Consider the following 17099-nt stretch of genomic DNA (forward strand, 5'->3'; position numbering starts at 1 on the left):
CGCTATACCATCAAAAGTCAGATTTTATAACTCATCGGCGGCTGTTTTGGTGCTGCTCCGTTGCAGGCACTTCGGTAATGCGAGGTCGTTCGCTTAAGGAGAGTTTAGTTACGTAATAATTCAGATCATAAATAGATAAACCTCGTGGAATGCACAGGTTTGCTTAGTAAGAAATGACCTTCAGCAGTCTATTTCGGATATTAAGTATCAGGGGAATCCCTCCTCTCCTCTATCATTTGCCTCTTATCGGCGTTAATTAGTCGCACTTTATCCGCCTAGAGCAAGTTTGTAGGTACACCATCGCTACTGTCGCTGGAAGAAAAAGGCGCAGTATCTGTCACACTTGCTCTGTGTGACAGATAATAATAATGAGATTCTTGTTGAGGGGGGAAGAGAAGGGGGGGATTACACGGCCCTATAACTGTCTCCTGTACTTGCAGGGATACACCGCTACGGGGCCGAGTAGAGGGTAAGGGGGAATGAAAGAGGGGAGAGGAAGGGGGAGCGAAAGCGTTGTCGTTGGTAGTCAATGTCGAGGACCCCTGGAGAAAAATGCCAAACATGGAAGGGCAAACACTCGTACAACAAGGATTGGTGGATTTTGAAGCGGGGACGTGCCGCGCAAAGGAGAAAGCCTTCATGACATATGTAGAGATAATTATGAGGTTTAAAGAAAGGGAAAAAAAAAAAAGAAAATCTGATAGGGAGATTTGGAATGTCATGGATGCTTATGCTAGCAGTTGGATGCGCGCGGTGGGAGGAGTGGGGCCTTGCAGAAGGGGCAAAGAGCCTTGTGGGATAATATAGGAGGAGATAAGATAATAATAATAATAAAAAATAATAATAATAATAAAAAAAAAGTAGTCTGAGGGCATATTTGAAATGCGACAGATAGGCTGGGAAGGAAGGGCCTTTGCAGAGGTTGCATGGGACCTTATGGGATATATAAAGGAAGAATTGATGATAATAAACACCACAAAAAAAAAAAAAGAAGAGGGAGAAAAAAAAAAGTCTGAGGGGATTATTTGAAATGCAGGAGATAGGGCCTTTGCAGAAGGTGGATGGGACCTTATGGAATATGTAACGGAGCAATTGATGATACTAAACAGACAAAAGAAAAAAAAAAAGAAGAGAGGGAAAAAAAAAGTAGTCTGAGGGCATTAGTTGAAATGCAACAGATAGGCTGTGAAGGAAGGGCCTTTGCAGAGGGTGGATGGGACCTTATGGGATATATAAAGGAAGAATTGATGATAATAAACACCACAAAAAAAAAAAAATAATAAGTGGAGGGAGAAAAAAAAAAAAAAAGTAGTCTGAGGGGATTATTTGAGATGGAGGAGATAGGGCCTTTGCAGAAGGTGCATGGGACCTTATGGAATATGTAACGGAGGAATTGATAATGATAAACACACACACAGAAAAAAAAAAAAAAAAAGATTCTGTGGGCATTACATAAATTGGTAGAGATAAAAGTTAGACGATTTGCGGGCAGTTGGTTGCGCGCAGGAGTGAGAGAAGGTCCTTGTGCAAAAAGGCCTTATAGGACTTAAAGAAAAAAAAAAAACACAAACAGAATAATGATAATAAAAAAAAAAAATGGAACTGGTGCTATGCGGGGAATAGCGCGGGAGTGGCACACTGAATTGGTGAGAGTTGCTGGCAATAATTTGCGCACTAGGGGAAGATGGAAAGTGTTCACAGTTTTGCACTTAGTCCACTGTCCCGTAGGAATAACAGGAGCACTTTTAGGGCACTTTGCACTTTGTGGGGAGGGCCAGACGGGTGAAGGATCTCACATGTGTTAGCACAGGGAAGTCCAAGATTTCGGTAACCTTCCCGAAGGAGGTGTCGCGGTTGCGAGTACACAGGGCACATACACAGAACGTGTTCGAGTGTTTCTGCGTCACCGCACGACGCATACAGGGGAGACATTTCTCGTAGTCGGCTAGCGCGCACACCGGTCCAAACACATCCGATGCGGAGGCGCAACAGCAGAACATAGTCTCTCCGGGCGAAGAGGCGAGTATTAACTGCACGGAAGGGGTGGCCGCTGGCGATGCGAGGGTCAGGGTGGTGGGAAATGGTGTGTCGCGCGATTGCAAGACGAGCACAGTCATATGTAGTGTTGTCCGCGCACATGGGAACAGACGGGTGGTGGGCTGATCGAGCGAGCTCATCAGCAAGTTCGTTGCCCCTATCCCACAGTGCGATGGGATCCATTGTAGGACTGTATCGCAGCCGGATTCGGCGAGGCGTTGGAAGTTGCGTGCGCATACTTGCAGTAGGCGAGGTCCTTGGGCCTGAAGCGCTGCCCTCGAATCGGTGAGAATGGCAGCATTTTTAATTTCAGGGCTTTCCAGGAGCAGGGTGGCTGCCAGATTGAGTGCAGCTATCTCAGCTGTTTGTGACGAGGAAGGGAAGTGTAGCCTGCATAATTTAGAGGTGTCCAAGTCGGGAATCACACATGCGGCAGCTGCGGATTTTTCTTGCTGACGGACTGACCCATCAGTAAAGATGAGGGTTCGGTGACGAAAATCCGTGTGAATTTTGGATGCGGCCTCTTGCTGAAGGGCGCATACGGGCGTGTTTCGTTTGCTCTTCACCCCTGGGAGACCCTGATAGATGCGGGGCGGGCAGATTTCATGTGGGGGTTGTGGAGCAGCAAGGGGCGGTGGAGAGGGGCCCAGTATCTCACGGAAGAGGCACATGACACGACCGATGCGTGTGTTAGGTTTGGCTGAAATTCTGCGAAGAAGTTCAGAGCCATCTTGTGCTCGGTGAAGCCGCTCGATGTGGTTGAGGGCAGTTTTGAGTGCTCTTAGTGAGAGGGGGATGTTGCGGGTTTCTGCATAGGTCGCTGCCACCTGAGATCCGTTGGGGAGACCATATATGTGTCGTATGGCGTTCCTATGGCATGTGTCCAGCCTTTTCCATTGGAGTGGGCTGAGGCTGAGCAGGGGAAGGGCATACAATGCTCTGGCTGAGGCGATCGCTTCATGGATTCTTGCACAGAGCGGGGGAGAGGCTCCTTCACCTTTGGCAAGGAGACGAAGCGCTAGTTTACCTATGCGCTTGGTGTCTGCGCACACTTTATCCACCGCAAGGCGCCAGGTGATGCGGGCATCAATTTTGAGGCCGAGGTAAACAACCGTTGTGCGCCAAGGCAGGGGGGTTCCGTCCAGGCGAAGAGGGCGTGTTTTGTTGCGGGCTGCAGCACCACGGGGATGGTAGAGCAGGGCTTCAGTTTTTTCGGCCGACACTGCGAGGCCGACACTGCGAATAAACGCGGTGACAGCATCGAGCGCACGCTGAAGGTCGCGAAGCGATGAGGCGTTGCTGCGGGTTGTTGATGAGGCGAACAGGGCAACATCGTCCGCATATACACACACACGCGCAAACTCGCGCTCAGCACGGGGGAGACACAAGGGTAGTTGGGCCAGCACGATGTTGAATAGGAAAGGGCTCAGCACACTTCCCTGAGGGACACCGCATGGCACTGGACGGGGGGCACTACAGGTGTTGCCCACCTTCACGGAGAGTGTTCGCTCGCTGAGGAACGCACTGACGAAGTTCAGGAGGCGGCCGGTGGCACCAATGTTTTTTAGCGCGTCGATCACTGCCCAGTGAGGAAGACAATCGAAGGCGCTTCTGATGTCGAGCAGGATGAGGTATCCCACTTGGCTGGTGTTGCGGGCGTTTTCAAGGGTGCTGACAACATCCGCAATGCAGTCAGCAGTTGCTCGTAAGGGGCGAAAACCACTCTGCTGAGGCGCCAAGCACCCGCTTTCCGTAGCAAGCCACTCCAGTCTGCGAACTCTCTGAACTCTCGCGAATACTCTGACTCTGAACCGCGCCGTAAGGGAAGGGAGGAAGGTGGGAGTGAAAGTGGAATGAGAGAAAGGGGAGCCGTTGTGGAGGGCTACGGAGTAATTTCGACCACCTGAGGATCTTTAACGTGCGCTGACATCGCACCAGCACACGGACGCCACTTCGTTTTGCCTCCATCGAAAAACGCAGCCGCCGTGGTCGGATTCGGACCCGGGAACTCCGGCACAGTAGTCGGGCGCGTCTTACCACTGCATCACTCACTCACGGCGGGGGCCGTCTACGCCACGTGGTTTATTAGATTTGTTTAAACTGATAGGAATTATATTCGGAGCGAAGCGAAATACACGCAGATTTGCATGTGCTTTTTGTTAAATTGCCGAAATTAGGGTACTGTTTAGTATAGTACGAGAGACGCAGAATGCTCTAATTTCATTCGAAATAGTAATTGTCGTCTAAGCCAAGTGGTTTATAAGGAAAAACAAAAAACAAGTAAGCACGTATGCGTGCCACCTCCACAAGCTGCGTTGCCTGCTCGATTTCTGACGCTGCTTTCCCCACGTAGTCTTTGTACACTGTCTCCGAGTATGAAAGGGAACTATCAGTTTGCTCAAAAAGACGGTTCGTTTTATTTTCTCAAGTAAAGGCGAAAATTACTTTTGGACGTTACATTTATAATCAATAAAACACACAAAAAAGTATACTTGACACATAAACGACAGAGGAACGGGTAACTTAATGAATGGCATAACTTTGCTCCTTTTCATATTGAACAACCCTACGCAGACCGTGAGGGTTAACTTTTTCATATTTGCGCTATGTAAAGCAAGGCGAGGGTCGTGGATGAGCAAACAGGTCAGTGCGTTGAAAAGAAACAGGTAGAAAGGTGGTGAAATGAATTGAAAAAAAAAAAAAAAAAACACGGCAGGTATAGAAAGCACGTTAAATCCTAGGACACTTAATGTATGTTAGCACGAAGAGGGAAATGGAGGTAGGGCGTGGTTAGCGGAATATCGGGAAGGAATACGGGACCTCTACAAAGAACGTGCGCAAAAAAAAGACAAGGAAAAAAGTTCGAAAGAAAAAGCCCGGAAAAGAGTAAAAAAAAGAAAAAACTGCTGAGAGGGCGAGGATTGTAGCCGTGACGCAGGTTCAACGTTACCCTTGTCAAGTGATAGTCCCGTGGCACACTACTACAATGCGATCGGAGTCCGTGACGCCACTTGCGAGACTCACGGGGATGGTTTCTTGCCGGAAACGCGCGAATCGCTGGGACTTTCTCCGGTACGAACTGCTTGGGGGCACGAACTCTGCACGCTCAATCGCTCAATACGCTGCAGTGCATTGCCGCAGTAGAGGAATGCGAGAAGTTGGAAGGCTGGTGAGGTGGCGCCACCACCCGTTAAACATGTCTATTAGCAACACTGAGACATACGCCAGCGTGTTGTGCGAGTTTGTAGCCTATTTTGTGCACATATAATGGTCAGTAGGCTTCTACAAAATAGTTTTGAATTAACAGCTTGAGAGTTCGCAAGAAAACATTTGTTATTCTCCGGGTGGACAAGCAACACGGAGCAGGGAGAGGCACGTTCTTTTATTTCCCAACGGTCGTAACTTGAGCAGAAGGCGGTGTCTCTGTAGGTTGCCTCCGCGGCAGAGACGTCGTCCAAGCATACTTACCTGGTGCCGAGGTTACCGTGTGAGGTGTTAGTCTGCCGGATTGCGTCCAGATCTTCAAGGCAGCCCCTGGATTCTGCCCAACGGTTCAGGCCAGGAGTCCTTTCGCCGAGTCGACCGCCCGGGCACCACAGCAGTTCGCCGTGGGAGCCAGGGCTCCGCCGTGCCGTAAGATGGTCTACTCGGCCCCCCCGCCCAAAGCTCATTGCTTCATTATCAATGCACCAGATGGCAGCACCGTAGATGATGTCATCGATGCACTTGAAATAGTTACCGGCCCAGCCGGAATTAAGTCCCTCCAACATATGGGAGGTGTAAAGTTTGGTGTCGCTGCTGCCTCCAACAGCGCTGCCATGAAGCTCAAGACCCGAGGCGCTATTTTGCTTAATGGCGTTTCAGTACCGCTAGTCAGCGTTGGTCCAGAAATTGTTCACGTATCAGTCTTTCGAGTGCCGCTGTGGGTGGCCGATGCGTCGCTCGCCGCAGCGTTATCAGCTTACGGCAATGTCCAAAATGTCCATGAGCCGGCTTTCAAAGGTCGGCCAGGTGTTGGTACAGGCATCCGGGTCGCTCGGATAGAGATGAAAAAGCCCATCCCGAATTTTCTAAAAGTCCAGGGCTACACTGTAATGTGCGACTACCGCGGTGTAGAGAAGCTGTGCTCACGTTGCCGCCTGGCAGGCCACATCGGAAAGGACTGCCGCACCCCCCGCTGTAGTAGGTGTGGCATTTTCGGACACGAAACGGAGGGCTGCGAAGAACCGTGCCGTAAGTGTGCTGGCAGTCACGCCACGGTTGACTGCATCAAACCAAGATCTTTTGCTGCGGCAGCGGCAACGGAAACTCAAGAAACGCCTGAAGTGCCAGCTATCACCTCGGATGGCAACACAGAAGATGAATTGGACGCTGGCACCTTCACAATTGATGAAAAATCGGAAGACAACGAATGCCCGAGCGAGAGCGGTACAGAATCAGTTGACACATACTTCCCAGCACTGCCAACGACCTCTGAAGAAACCACAAGCGACGAGGCCACTCACCAAAGCTCGCCCAAGTCAGCGACCGTACCAGCGTCACATAGTGCTGCAAACCCCAACGACAGCAGTGCTTCAAGTACTAGCGAGCCACCGCACAACCCTGACGAACGCGGCTCCCGTGCAGCTGAACGAGAGGGCCAAACATCCCGCCACAGCATGCCTGCGTGTGTGCCTCAGCCTCCTCGTGTCGGCAAGCTACTCGTCGAAAGCAGAAAAATGGACTTGGACCACCCACCCAGCCACCGCATCAGTTCACCCCCCTTGGACACCGCCATGGAAGAAGATCGCCACGGCATGAAACGGGGACACCCTGCCTCAGCGGAAAGCGACAGCTCCTCTGAAACCAGTAAGCCCCACAAGATTGCAAGTGCCCCGGCGCAGTCAGGGCACACTTCTCCCTAGAATAATGGCCTCATTTCAGTGTTTTCCTCTTTTTAGTTTCAGAATATCTGCGTGCGCTCTTTTAATAATGGCGATTGTACACCTTCTATCTCTGAATGCTCAGGGCTTGCGCAGCCTAGACAAACAGAGGGAGATCGTGAACTTCGCACGAGCACGTAACGTAGATATTCTCTTTTTACAAGAATGCAACTTTAGTTCCCCGTATGATGTTCAGTCTTTTTGTTCTCGGTTTTGTGTTGAAGCATTTTTTACGTTAACTGATGCATTTATGAGTGGCGTCGGGGTTGTATTTCTTACGCCTGCTTATCGACGCGGTGCCCATTGTCATTTCGGGTTTGATGGACGCACGTTGGCAGTTGACTTTAACCTGCATGGTCGTCGTGTGAGAGCACTTGTTATCTACGCTCCAGCGCAGCGCTCCTGCACCTCTGAATTTTTTGATTCACTCGATGCCTACATGCTTGATAGCTATCCCACTTTCCTGGTTGGGGATTTCAACTGTGTTGAGGACCCTCACAGAGATGTCAGTGGTCGCAGACAGGGCAGGCCTTACACAGGCGTACGAGCACTAAAACGGCTCATACGTAGCTTCAGGCTTAGAGATGCGTGGATAGATCTGCATGGTAACCAATTTAAAGCAACGTGGCAACGCGGCTCTAACATGAGTCGATTAGACCGCTTTTACTTCCCTGAAAATCTAGCCACTCATGTTACCAGCTGTGACGTCCTCAGATTCCCGCCTGATGTCCCACGCATCTCTGATCATTTCCCCGTATCAGTAAAGTTATCATTCCACCAGTCAGCTCCATTTCAGAATCACTGGAAAATGGACACAACACTCGTATATGATCCGGTGAGCGTTGCCACCCTGCGTGTGGCACTCGAGTACACGTGCAGCCGCCCAGTGGAGCCGCGATGTTGGGATTCCTTGAAGGCCAGCTGGCGTGCAGAGCTAATGAAAGGAGGTCGGGAAAGAAAGTTGAGGCTGACAGCTGAAATAAACGACACCCTTCGGAAAGCACGCATAGTGCGGCGTGGTGAGCCTCTCACGTTCACCATGCAGGACTATTTAAATCAGTTAAAAGCTCGTTACCAACTCCTGCTTCGCCTTAGCTCGCGCACAGCCGCAGAATTGTTTGTGAAGGGGAGGCCTGTTGCTGACCCCGCGGTCCTTGATGATTCGAACTGTGATGATTCGAAATTCTCGAACTGTGATGTTCGAGAATTTTGTTCAGGTATAGCGCGCATTCCTGAAGAACTCCGGGAAGATCTTTGCTGTCCAATAACCTCGGATGAGCTTCGGATAGCGGTGCAGGGAATGAATGCCTCTGCAGCCGCAGGCCCGGACGGGCTTCCAATCATATTTTATAAGACGTTTTTCGAAGTAATACAAGTACACCTACTGTCAATGCTCAACGGGCTCCTTACGGAAGGGATTAGACCGGAAACATTCCGCGAGAGTAGAGTCGTACTCATTCTAAAAAGTAGCGGTGAACCATCTGAACCCAAGGCATGGAAGCCCATCTCCTTACTCAACTCGGATTATAAAATATTTGCTGCAATACTAGCACATCGTATAACAGCTGTCTTACCTGAACTAATTAGCAATGCCCAAACATGCTGTGTACCAGGCCGCACAATCTATTCTTCGCTAGCTCTAACCCGCGATCTTTTTACCTTTGCCACACATACTCAGGTTTCAGGCGCTTTTGTATCCCTTGACCAAGAAAAGGCATTTGATCGTGTAGAACGAGAGTATCTTTTTGCTGTTCTAGAATGTTTTGACTTTCCGGAGCGCTTAATAGGAACCCTTCGGTTGCTGTATACAGATTTAGAAGCTTACCTGGTAATCAACGGCCAGCCCAGTGATCCAATAGCTGTGAGCAGGGGAATACGGCAAGGTTGTCCTCTCTCATCTCTCCTTTTCGTGCTGTGCATAGAGCCTTTGTTGCAGCAGGTTCAAAATTGCAAGTCAATACGCGGGTTCCCTCTCCCAGGCCAGGGTGAGGTGAAAGTAGCAGCATACGCTGATGATGTTTCTCTTTTCATAAGGAATATTGATAGTTACAGCGCATTTCTGCGTCTTTTTCACATATATAGCTGCCTATCAGGTGCACGCCTCAATCCGGCAAAAAGCCAAGCACTGCGTTTCGGAGCTTTTAACGAAGACTTTCCTGATGGTGTTGCCTGGGTAGATGGTGTGAAAGTCCTGGGCGTTACATTCCTAGCGTCCGGTGAGGTAGCTCGTAGCACCTGGAAAGAAATAAGACAAAAAGCTGAGAAACGGATCGACGTAGCTCAAACGTTTCACTTACCCTTCTCTGAGCGAGCATACCTCATCAAAAACAGTGTGGTGGCGTCCCTTTTTTACGTAGCTAAAGTGGCCCGTCCTCCTCGCAGAGTCCTACAGCGGTTAGCTACTGCTTGTGGTTCGTTCCTTTGGAATGAGAAGAACGAGAGTGTTTCAAGGGCTCTGGTCCGCTTACCGACCAAAATGGGAGGCTTCAGCATCCCGGACTTTGAAATAATGTGCCGCGTGCTGGCCCTGAGAGCCACTTGGGATATCATCGCGGATGTAGTATACTGTGGCAAACAACTTACTGTGTATTTTATGGGCACCTCTCGCCGTCTGTTTGGAATGGACTCATGCACAGGTCCGGCAGCCGAGAGACCACCAGTGTTTTACACATATATTGTACAATCACTACGCATGGTTCAGAACGCATTACCCAATTGTGACCCCAAGGAAATGTCCCCCACAGACATATGTGAAAACATAGCTATTCAGCGCCTGGATGATGACCAGCGCAGGAAGGTTAGCAAAAGAAAGCGGAGGCCGTTGATCACAGCCTCCCTTCCAGCGGATGTCCGCGATTTCATTTGGTTACGAGAATGGCAGGCACTACCAACAGCCGACCGCCTTGCAGCGTGGGGCGTGGCGCGCTCCGCGTTATGCCCGCAATGCGGTCGCACTGAAACCTTAGATCATGTTTTGCATGAGTGTTGTGTGGCGCGCACATTCTGGCGCCTAGTGACGCGCATGTTTCATGCCAGAATGCAGTGGCAGAGTCGCCACAGAGACATTTTCATAGAGCTTGTCATGTGTATAGGCATGTATGTACTGTGGAAGCGGAGAGGCCTGGCTGTTTTGCGGGGGCGACCGCAAAAAGCCATGTTTCCGATGCTGCATAGATTAAGAACATTACTATACACTCACCTGAATGAGGAACTTGTCATGCTGGGGGAGGAAGAATTCCTCCGACATTGGTCAACGAGATTCATTGTTGTTGCAAATGGTAAAGTGACCGCGCCTATCCTTCCATACTAGGAAGATAGGCAAGTGAGAGAAACGTTTCGATGATGTTATCATGAAATAGTTCCACAAAGCAAAAAAGCTGTGCAGAAATATTATCAGCGAAACAGCATGTATATTTGTATGTGTATTTGTGTATATGTACGTGATTGAACACCTCTAAGATTATTGCAATTTTTGTCCGCTAAGGCCCCAGACGGATACACTTGTGTTCTGTAGATGTTTATGAAAAATAAAATTCTCTTCAAAAAAAAGGCGGTGCCTCCAGGGAGAGGTGCGGGCATTGCACTACGCTCGTGCTGACCCCTGCCACTACCCCAAACTGGGGCAGATGGGGCATGCAATTTTTGGTAGTGGGGGACTGCGTTCGCGCTTTCCCCCTCGCTATACCATCAAAAGTCAGATTTTATAACTCATCGGCGGCTGTTTTGGTGCTGCTCCGTTGCAGGCACTTCGGTAATGCGAGGTCGTTCGCTTAAGGAGAGTTTAGTTACGTAATAATTCAGATCATAAATAGATAAACCTCGTGGAATGCACAGGTTTGCTTAGTAAGAAATGACCTTCAGCAGTCTATTTCGGATATTAAGTATCAGGGGAATCCCTCCTCTCCTCTATCATTTGCCTCTTATCGGCGTTAATTAGTCGCACTTTATCCGCCTAGAGCAAGTTTGTAGGTACACCATCGCTACTGTCGCTGGAAGAAAAAGGCGCAGTATCTGTCACACTTGCTCTGTGTGACAGATAATAATAATGAGATTCTTGTTGAGGGGGGAAGAGAAGGGGGGGGATTACACGGCCCTATAACTGTCTCCTGTACTTGCAGGGATACACCGCTACGGGGCCGAGTAGAGGGTAAGGGGGAATGAAAGAGGGGAGAGGAAGGGGGAGCGAAAGCGTTGTCGTTGGTAGTCAATGTCGAGGACCCCTGGAGAAAAATGCCAAACATGGAAGGGCAAACACTCGTACAACAAGGATTGGTGGATTTTGAAGCGGGGACGTGCCGCGCAAAGGAGAAAGCCTTCATGACATATGTAGAGATAATTATGAGGTTTAAAGAAAGGGAAAAAAAAAAAAGAAAATCCGATAGGGAGATTTGGAATGTCATGGATGCTTATGCTAGCAGTTGGATGCGCGCGGTGGGAGGAGTGGGGCCTTGCAGAAGGGGCAAAGAGCCTTGTGGGATAATATAGGAGGAGATAAGATAATAATAATAATAAAAAATAATAATAATAATAAAAAAAAAGTAGTCTGAGGGCATATTTGAAATGCGACAGATAGGCTGGGAAGGAAGGGCCTTTGCAGAGGTTGCATGGGACCTTATGGGATATATAAAGGAAGAATTGATGATAATAAACACCACAAAAAAAAAAAGAAGAAGAGGGAGAAAAAAAAAAGTCTGAGGGGATTATTTGAAATGCAGGAGATAGGGCCTTTGCAGAAGGTGGATGGGACCTTATGGAATATGTAACGGAGCAATTGATGATACTAAACAGACAAAAGAAAAAAAAAAAAAAGAAGAGAGGGAAAAAAAAAGTAGTCTGAGGGCATTAGTTGAAATGCAACAGATAGGCTGTGAAGGAAGGGCCTTTGCAGAGGGTGGATGGGACCTTATGGGATATATAAAGGAAGAATTGATGATAATAAACACCACAAAAAAAAAATAATAAGTGGAGGGAGAAAAAAAAAAAAGTAGTCTGAGGGGATTATTTGAGATGGAGGAGATAGGGCCTTTGCAGAAGGTGCATGGGACCTTATGGAATATGTAACGGAGGAATTGATAATGATAAACACACACACAGGAAAAAAAAAAAAGATTCTGTGGGCATTACATAAATTGGTAGAGATAAAAGTTAGACGATTTGCGGGCAGTTGGTTGCGCGCAGGAGTGAGAGAAGGTCCTTGTGCAAAAAGGCCTTATAGGACTTAAAGAAAAAAAAAACACAAACAGAATAATGATAATAAAAAAAAAAAATGGAACTGGTGCTATGCGGGGAATAGCGCGGGAGTGGCACACTGAATTGGTGAGAGTTGCTGGCAATAATTTGCGCACTAGGGGAAGATGGAAAGTGTTCACAGTTTTGCACTTAGTCCACTGTCCCGTAGGAATAACAGGAGCACTTTTAGGGCACTTTGCACTTTGTGGGGAGGGCCAGACGGGTGAAGGATCTCACATGTGTTAGCACAGGGAAGTCCAAGATTTCGGTAACCTTCCCGAAGGAGGTGTCGCGGTTGCGAGTACACAGGGCACATACACAGAACGTGTTCGAGTGTTTCTGCGTCACCGCACGACGCATACAGGGGAGACATTTCTCGTAGTCGGCTAGCGCGCACACCGGTCCAAACACATCCGATGCGGAGGCGCAACAGCAGAACATAGTCTCTCCGGGCGAAGAGGCGAGTATTAACTGCACGGAAGGGGTGGCCGCTGGCGATGCGAGGGTCAGGGTGGTGGGAAATGGTGTGTCGCGCGATTGCAAGACGAGCACAGTCATATGTAGTGTTGTCCGCGCACATGGGAACGGACGGGTGGTGGGCTGATCGAGCGAGCTCATCAGCAAGTTCGTTGCCCCCTATCCCACAGTGCGATGGGATCCATTGTAGGACTGTATCGCAGCCGGATTCGGCGAGGCGTTGGAAGTTGCGTGCGCATACTTGCAGTAGGCGAGGTCCTTGGGCCTGAAGCGCTGCCCTCGAATCGGTGAGAATGGCAGCATTTTTAATTTCAGGGCTTTCCAGGAGCAGGGTGGCTGCCAGATTGAGTGCAGCTATCTCAGCTGTTTGTGACGAGGAAGGGAAGTGTAGCCTGCATAATTTAGAGGTGTCCAAGTCGGGAATCACACATGCGGCAGCTGCGGATTTTTCTTGCTGACGGACTGACCCATCAGTAAAGATGAGGGTTCGGTGACGAAAATCCGTGTGAATTTTGGATGCGGCCTCTTGCTGAAGGGCGCATACGGGCGTGTTTCGTTTGCTCTTCACCCCTGGGAGACCCTGATAGATGCGGGGCGGGCAGATTTCATGTGGGGGTTGTGGAGCAGCAAGGGGCGGTGGAGAGGGGCCCAGTATCTCACGGAAGAGGCACATGACACGACCGATGCGTGTGTTAGGTTTGGCTGAAATTCTGCGAAGAAGTTCAGAGCCATCTTGTGCTCGGTGAAGCCGCTCGATGTGGTTGAGGGCAGTTTTGAGTGCTCTTAGTGAGAGGGGGATGTTGCGGGTTTCTGCATAGGTCGCTGCCACCTGAGATCCGTTGGGGAGACCATATATGTGTCGTATGGCGTTCCTATGGCATGTGTCCAGCCTTTTCCATTGGAGTGGGCTGAGGCTGAGCAGGGGAAGGGCATACAATGCTCTGGCTGAGGCGATCGCTTCATGGATTCTTGCACAGAGCGGGGGAGAGGCTCCTTCACCTTTGGCAAGGAGACGAAGCGCTAGTTTACCTATGCGCTTGGTGTCTGCGCACACTTTATCCACCGCAAGGCGCCAGGTGATGCGGGCATCAATTTTGAGGCCGAGGTAAACAACCGTTGTGCGCCAAGGCAGGGGGGTTCCGTCCAGGCGAAGAGGGCGTGTTTTGTTGCGGGCTGCAGCACCACGGGGATGGTAGAGCAGGGCTTCAGTTTTTTCGGCCGACACTGCGAGGCCGACACTGCGAATAAACGCGGTGACAGCATCGAGCGCACGCTGAAGGTCGCGAAGCGATGAGGCGTTGCTGCGGGTTGTTGATGAGGCGAACAGGGCAACATCGTCCGCATATACACACACACGCGCAAACTCGCGCTCAGCACGGGGGAGACACAAGGGTAGTTGGGCCAGCACGATGTTGAATAGGAAAGGGCTCAGCACACTTCCCTGAGGGACACCGCATGGCACTGGACGGGGGGCACTACAGGTGTTGCCCACCTTCACGGAGAGTGTTCGCTCGCTGAGGAACGCACTGACGAAGTTCAGGAGGCGGCCGGTGGCACCAATGTTTTTTTAGCGCGTCGATCACTGCCCAGTGAGGAAGACAATCGAAGGCGCTTCTGATGTCGAGCAGGATGAGGTATCCCACTTGGCTGGTGTTGCGGGCGTTTTCAAGGGTGCTGACAACATCCGCAATGCAGTCAGCAGTTGCTCGTAAGGGGCGAAAACCACTCTGCTGAGGCGCCAAGCACCCGCTTTCCGTAGCAAGCCACTCCAGTCTGCGAACTCTCTGAACTCTCGCGAATACTCTGACTCTGAACCGCGCCGTAAGGGAAGGGAGGAAGGTGGGAGTGAAAGTGGAATGAGAGAAAGGGGAGCCGTTGTGGAGGGCTACGGAGTAATTTCGACCACCTGAGGATCTTTAACGTGCGCTGACATCGCACCAGCACACGGACGCCACTTCGTTTTGCCTCCATCGAAAAACGCAGCCGCCGTGGTCGGGTTCGGACCCGGGAACTCCGGCACAGTAGTCGGGCGCGTCTTACCACTGCATCACTCACTCACGGCGGGGGCCGTCTACGCCACGTGGTTTATTAGATTTGTTTAAACTGATAGGAATTATATTCGGAGCGAAGCGAAATACACGCAGATTTGCATGTGCTTTTTGTTAAATTGCCGAAATTAGGGTACTGTTTAGTATAGTACGAGAGACGCAGAATGCTCTAATTTCATTCGAAATAGTAATTGTCGTCTAAGCCAAGTGGTTTATAAGGAAAAACAAAAAACAAGTAAGCACGTATGCGTGCCACCTCCACAAGCTGCGTTGCCTGCTCGATTTCTGACGCTGCTTTCCCCACGTAGTCTTTGTACACTGTCTCCGAGTATGAAAGGGAACTATCAGTTTGCTCAAAAAGACGGTTCGTTTTATTTTCTCAAGTAAAGGCGAAAATTACTTTTGGACGTTACATTTATAATCAATAAAACACACAAAAAAGTATACTTGACACATAAACGACAGAGGAACGGGTAACTTAATGAATGGCATAACTTTGCTCCTTTTCATATTGAACAACCCTACGCAGACCGTGAGGGTTAACTTTTTCATATTTGCGCTATGTAAAGCAAGGCGAGGGTCGTGGATGAGCAAACAGGTCAGTGCGTTGAAAAGAAACAGGTAGAAAGGTGGTGAAATGAATTGAAAAAAAAAAAAAAAAACACGGCAGGTATAGAAAGCACGTTAAATCCTAGGACACTTAATGTATGTTAGCACGAAGAGGGAAATGGAGGTAGGGCGTGGTTAGCGGAATATCGGGAAGGAATACGGGACCTCTACAAAGAACGTGCGCAAAAAAAAGACAAGGAAAAAAGTTCGAAAGAAAAAGCCCGGAAAAGAGTAAAAAAAAGAAAAAACTGCTGAGAGGGCGAGGATTGTAGCCGTGACGCAGGTTCAACGTTACCCTTGTCAAGTGATAGTCCCGTGGCACACTACTACAATGCGATCGGAGTCCGTGACGCCACTTGCGAGACTCACGGGGATGGTTTCTTGCCGGAAACGCGCGAATCGCTGGGACTTTCTCCGGTACGAACTGCTTGGGGGCACGAACTCTGCACGCTCAATCGCTCAATACGCTGCAGTGCATTGCCGCAGTAGAGGAATGCGAGAAGTTGGAAGGCTGGTGAGGTGGCGCCACCACCCGTTAAACATGTCTATTAGCAACACTGAGACATACGCCAGCGTGTTGTGCGAGTTTGTAGCCTATTTTGTGCACATATAATGGTCAGTAGGCTTCTACAAAATAGTTTTGAATTAACAGCTTGAGAGTTCGCAAGAAAACATTTGTTATTCTCCGGGTGGACAAGCAACACGGAGCAGGGAGAGGCACGTTCTTTTATTTCCCAACGGTCGTAACTTGAGCAGAAGGCGGTGTCTCTGTAGGTTGCCTCCGCGGCAGAGACGTCGTCCAAGCATACTTACCTGGTGCCGAGGCTACCGTGATCAGCAAGGCGGTGCCTCCAGGGAGAGGTGCGGGCATTGCACTACGCTCGTGCTGACCCCTGCCACTACCCCAAACTGGGGCAGATGGGGCATGCAATTTTTGGTAGTGGGGGACTGCGTTCGCGCTTTCCCCCTCGCTATACCATCAAAAGTCAGATTTTATAACTCATCGGCGGCTGTTTTGGTGCTGCTCCGTTGCAGGCACTTCGGTAATGCGAGGTCGTTCGCTTAAGGAGAGTTTAGTTACGTAATAATTCAGATCATAAATAGATAAACCTCGTGGAATGCACAGGTTTGCTTAGTAAGAAATGACCTTCAGCAGTCTATTTCGGATATTAAGTATCAGGGGAATCCCTCCTCTCCTCTATCATTTGCCTCTTATCGGCGTTAATTAGTCGCACTTTATCCGCCTAGAGCAAGTTTGTAGGTACACCATCGCTACTGTCGCTGGAAGAAAAAGGCGCAGTATCTGTCACACTTGCTCTGTGTGACAGATAATAATAATGAGATTCTTGTTGAGGGGGGAAGAGAAGGGGGGGGATTACACGGCCCTATAACTGTCTCCTGTACTTGCAGGGATACACCGCTACGGGGCCGAGTAGAGGGTAAGGGGGAATGAAAGAGGGGAGAGGAAGGGGGAGCGAAAGCGTTGTCGTTGGTAGTCATTGTCGAGGACCCCTGGAGAAAAATGCCAAACATGGAAGGGCAAACACTCGTACAACAAGGATTGGTGGATTTTGAAGCGGGGACGTGCCGCGCAAAGGAGAAAGCCTTCATGACATATGTAGAGATAATTATGAGGTTTAAAGAAAGGGAAAAAAAAAAAAAAGAAAATCTGATAGGGAGATTTGGAATGTCATGGATGCTTATGCTAGCAGTTGGATGCGCGCGGTGGGAGGAGTGGGGCCTTGCAGAAGGGGCAAAGAGCCTTGTGGGATAATAT

At 49.6% G+C, this 17099-nt stretch overlaps 1 protein-coding gene, 1 non-coding gene and 1 pseudogene across 2 annotated transcripts; all 3 read left to right on the plus strand.

The window, feature by feature from the left end:
• Nucleotides 1-5555: 5555 nt before the first annotated feature.
• On the plus strand, nt 5556-8103 carry LOC146184336 (uncharacterized). The gene has a single exon (XM_084608803.1). The coding sequence runs from the start codon at nt 5676-5678 to the stop codon at nt 6939-6941; it is 1266 nt and encodes a 421-aa protein (XP_084464929.1). The 5' UTR covers nt 5556-5675; the 3' UTR covers nt 6942-8103.
• A 2353-nt stretch (nt 8104-10456) lies between these two features.
• Nucleotides 10457-10636, plus strand: LOC146184337 (U1 spliceosomal RNA; annotated as a pseudogene).
• A 5491-nt stretch (nt 10637-16127) lies between these two features.
• LOC146184338 (U1 spliceosomal RNA) lies at nt 16128-16291 on the plus strand. The gene has a single exon (XR_014709029.1). It is a non-coding gene; the product is annotated as a U1 spliceosomal RNA (small nuclear RNA).
• Nucleotides 16292-17099: the final 808 nt, after the last annotated feature.

Source organism: Amblyomma maculatum, chromosome 7 (genome assembly GCF_055883805.1).
Source record: "Amblyomma maculatum isolate TAMU_Amacu chromosome 7, ASM5588380v1, whole genome shotgun sequence".
Lineage (NCBI taxonomy): Eukaryota > Metazoa > Arthropoda > Arachnida > Ixodida > Ixodidae > Amblyomma > Amblyomma maculatum.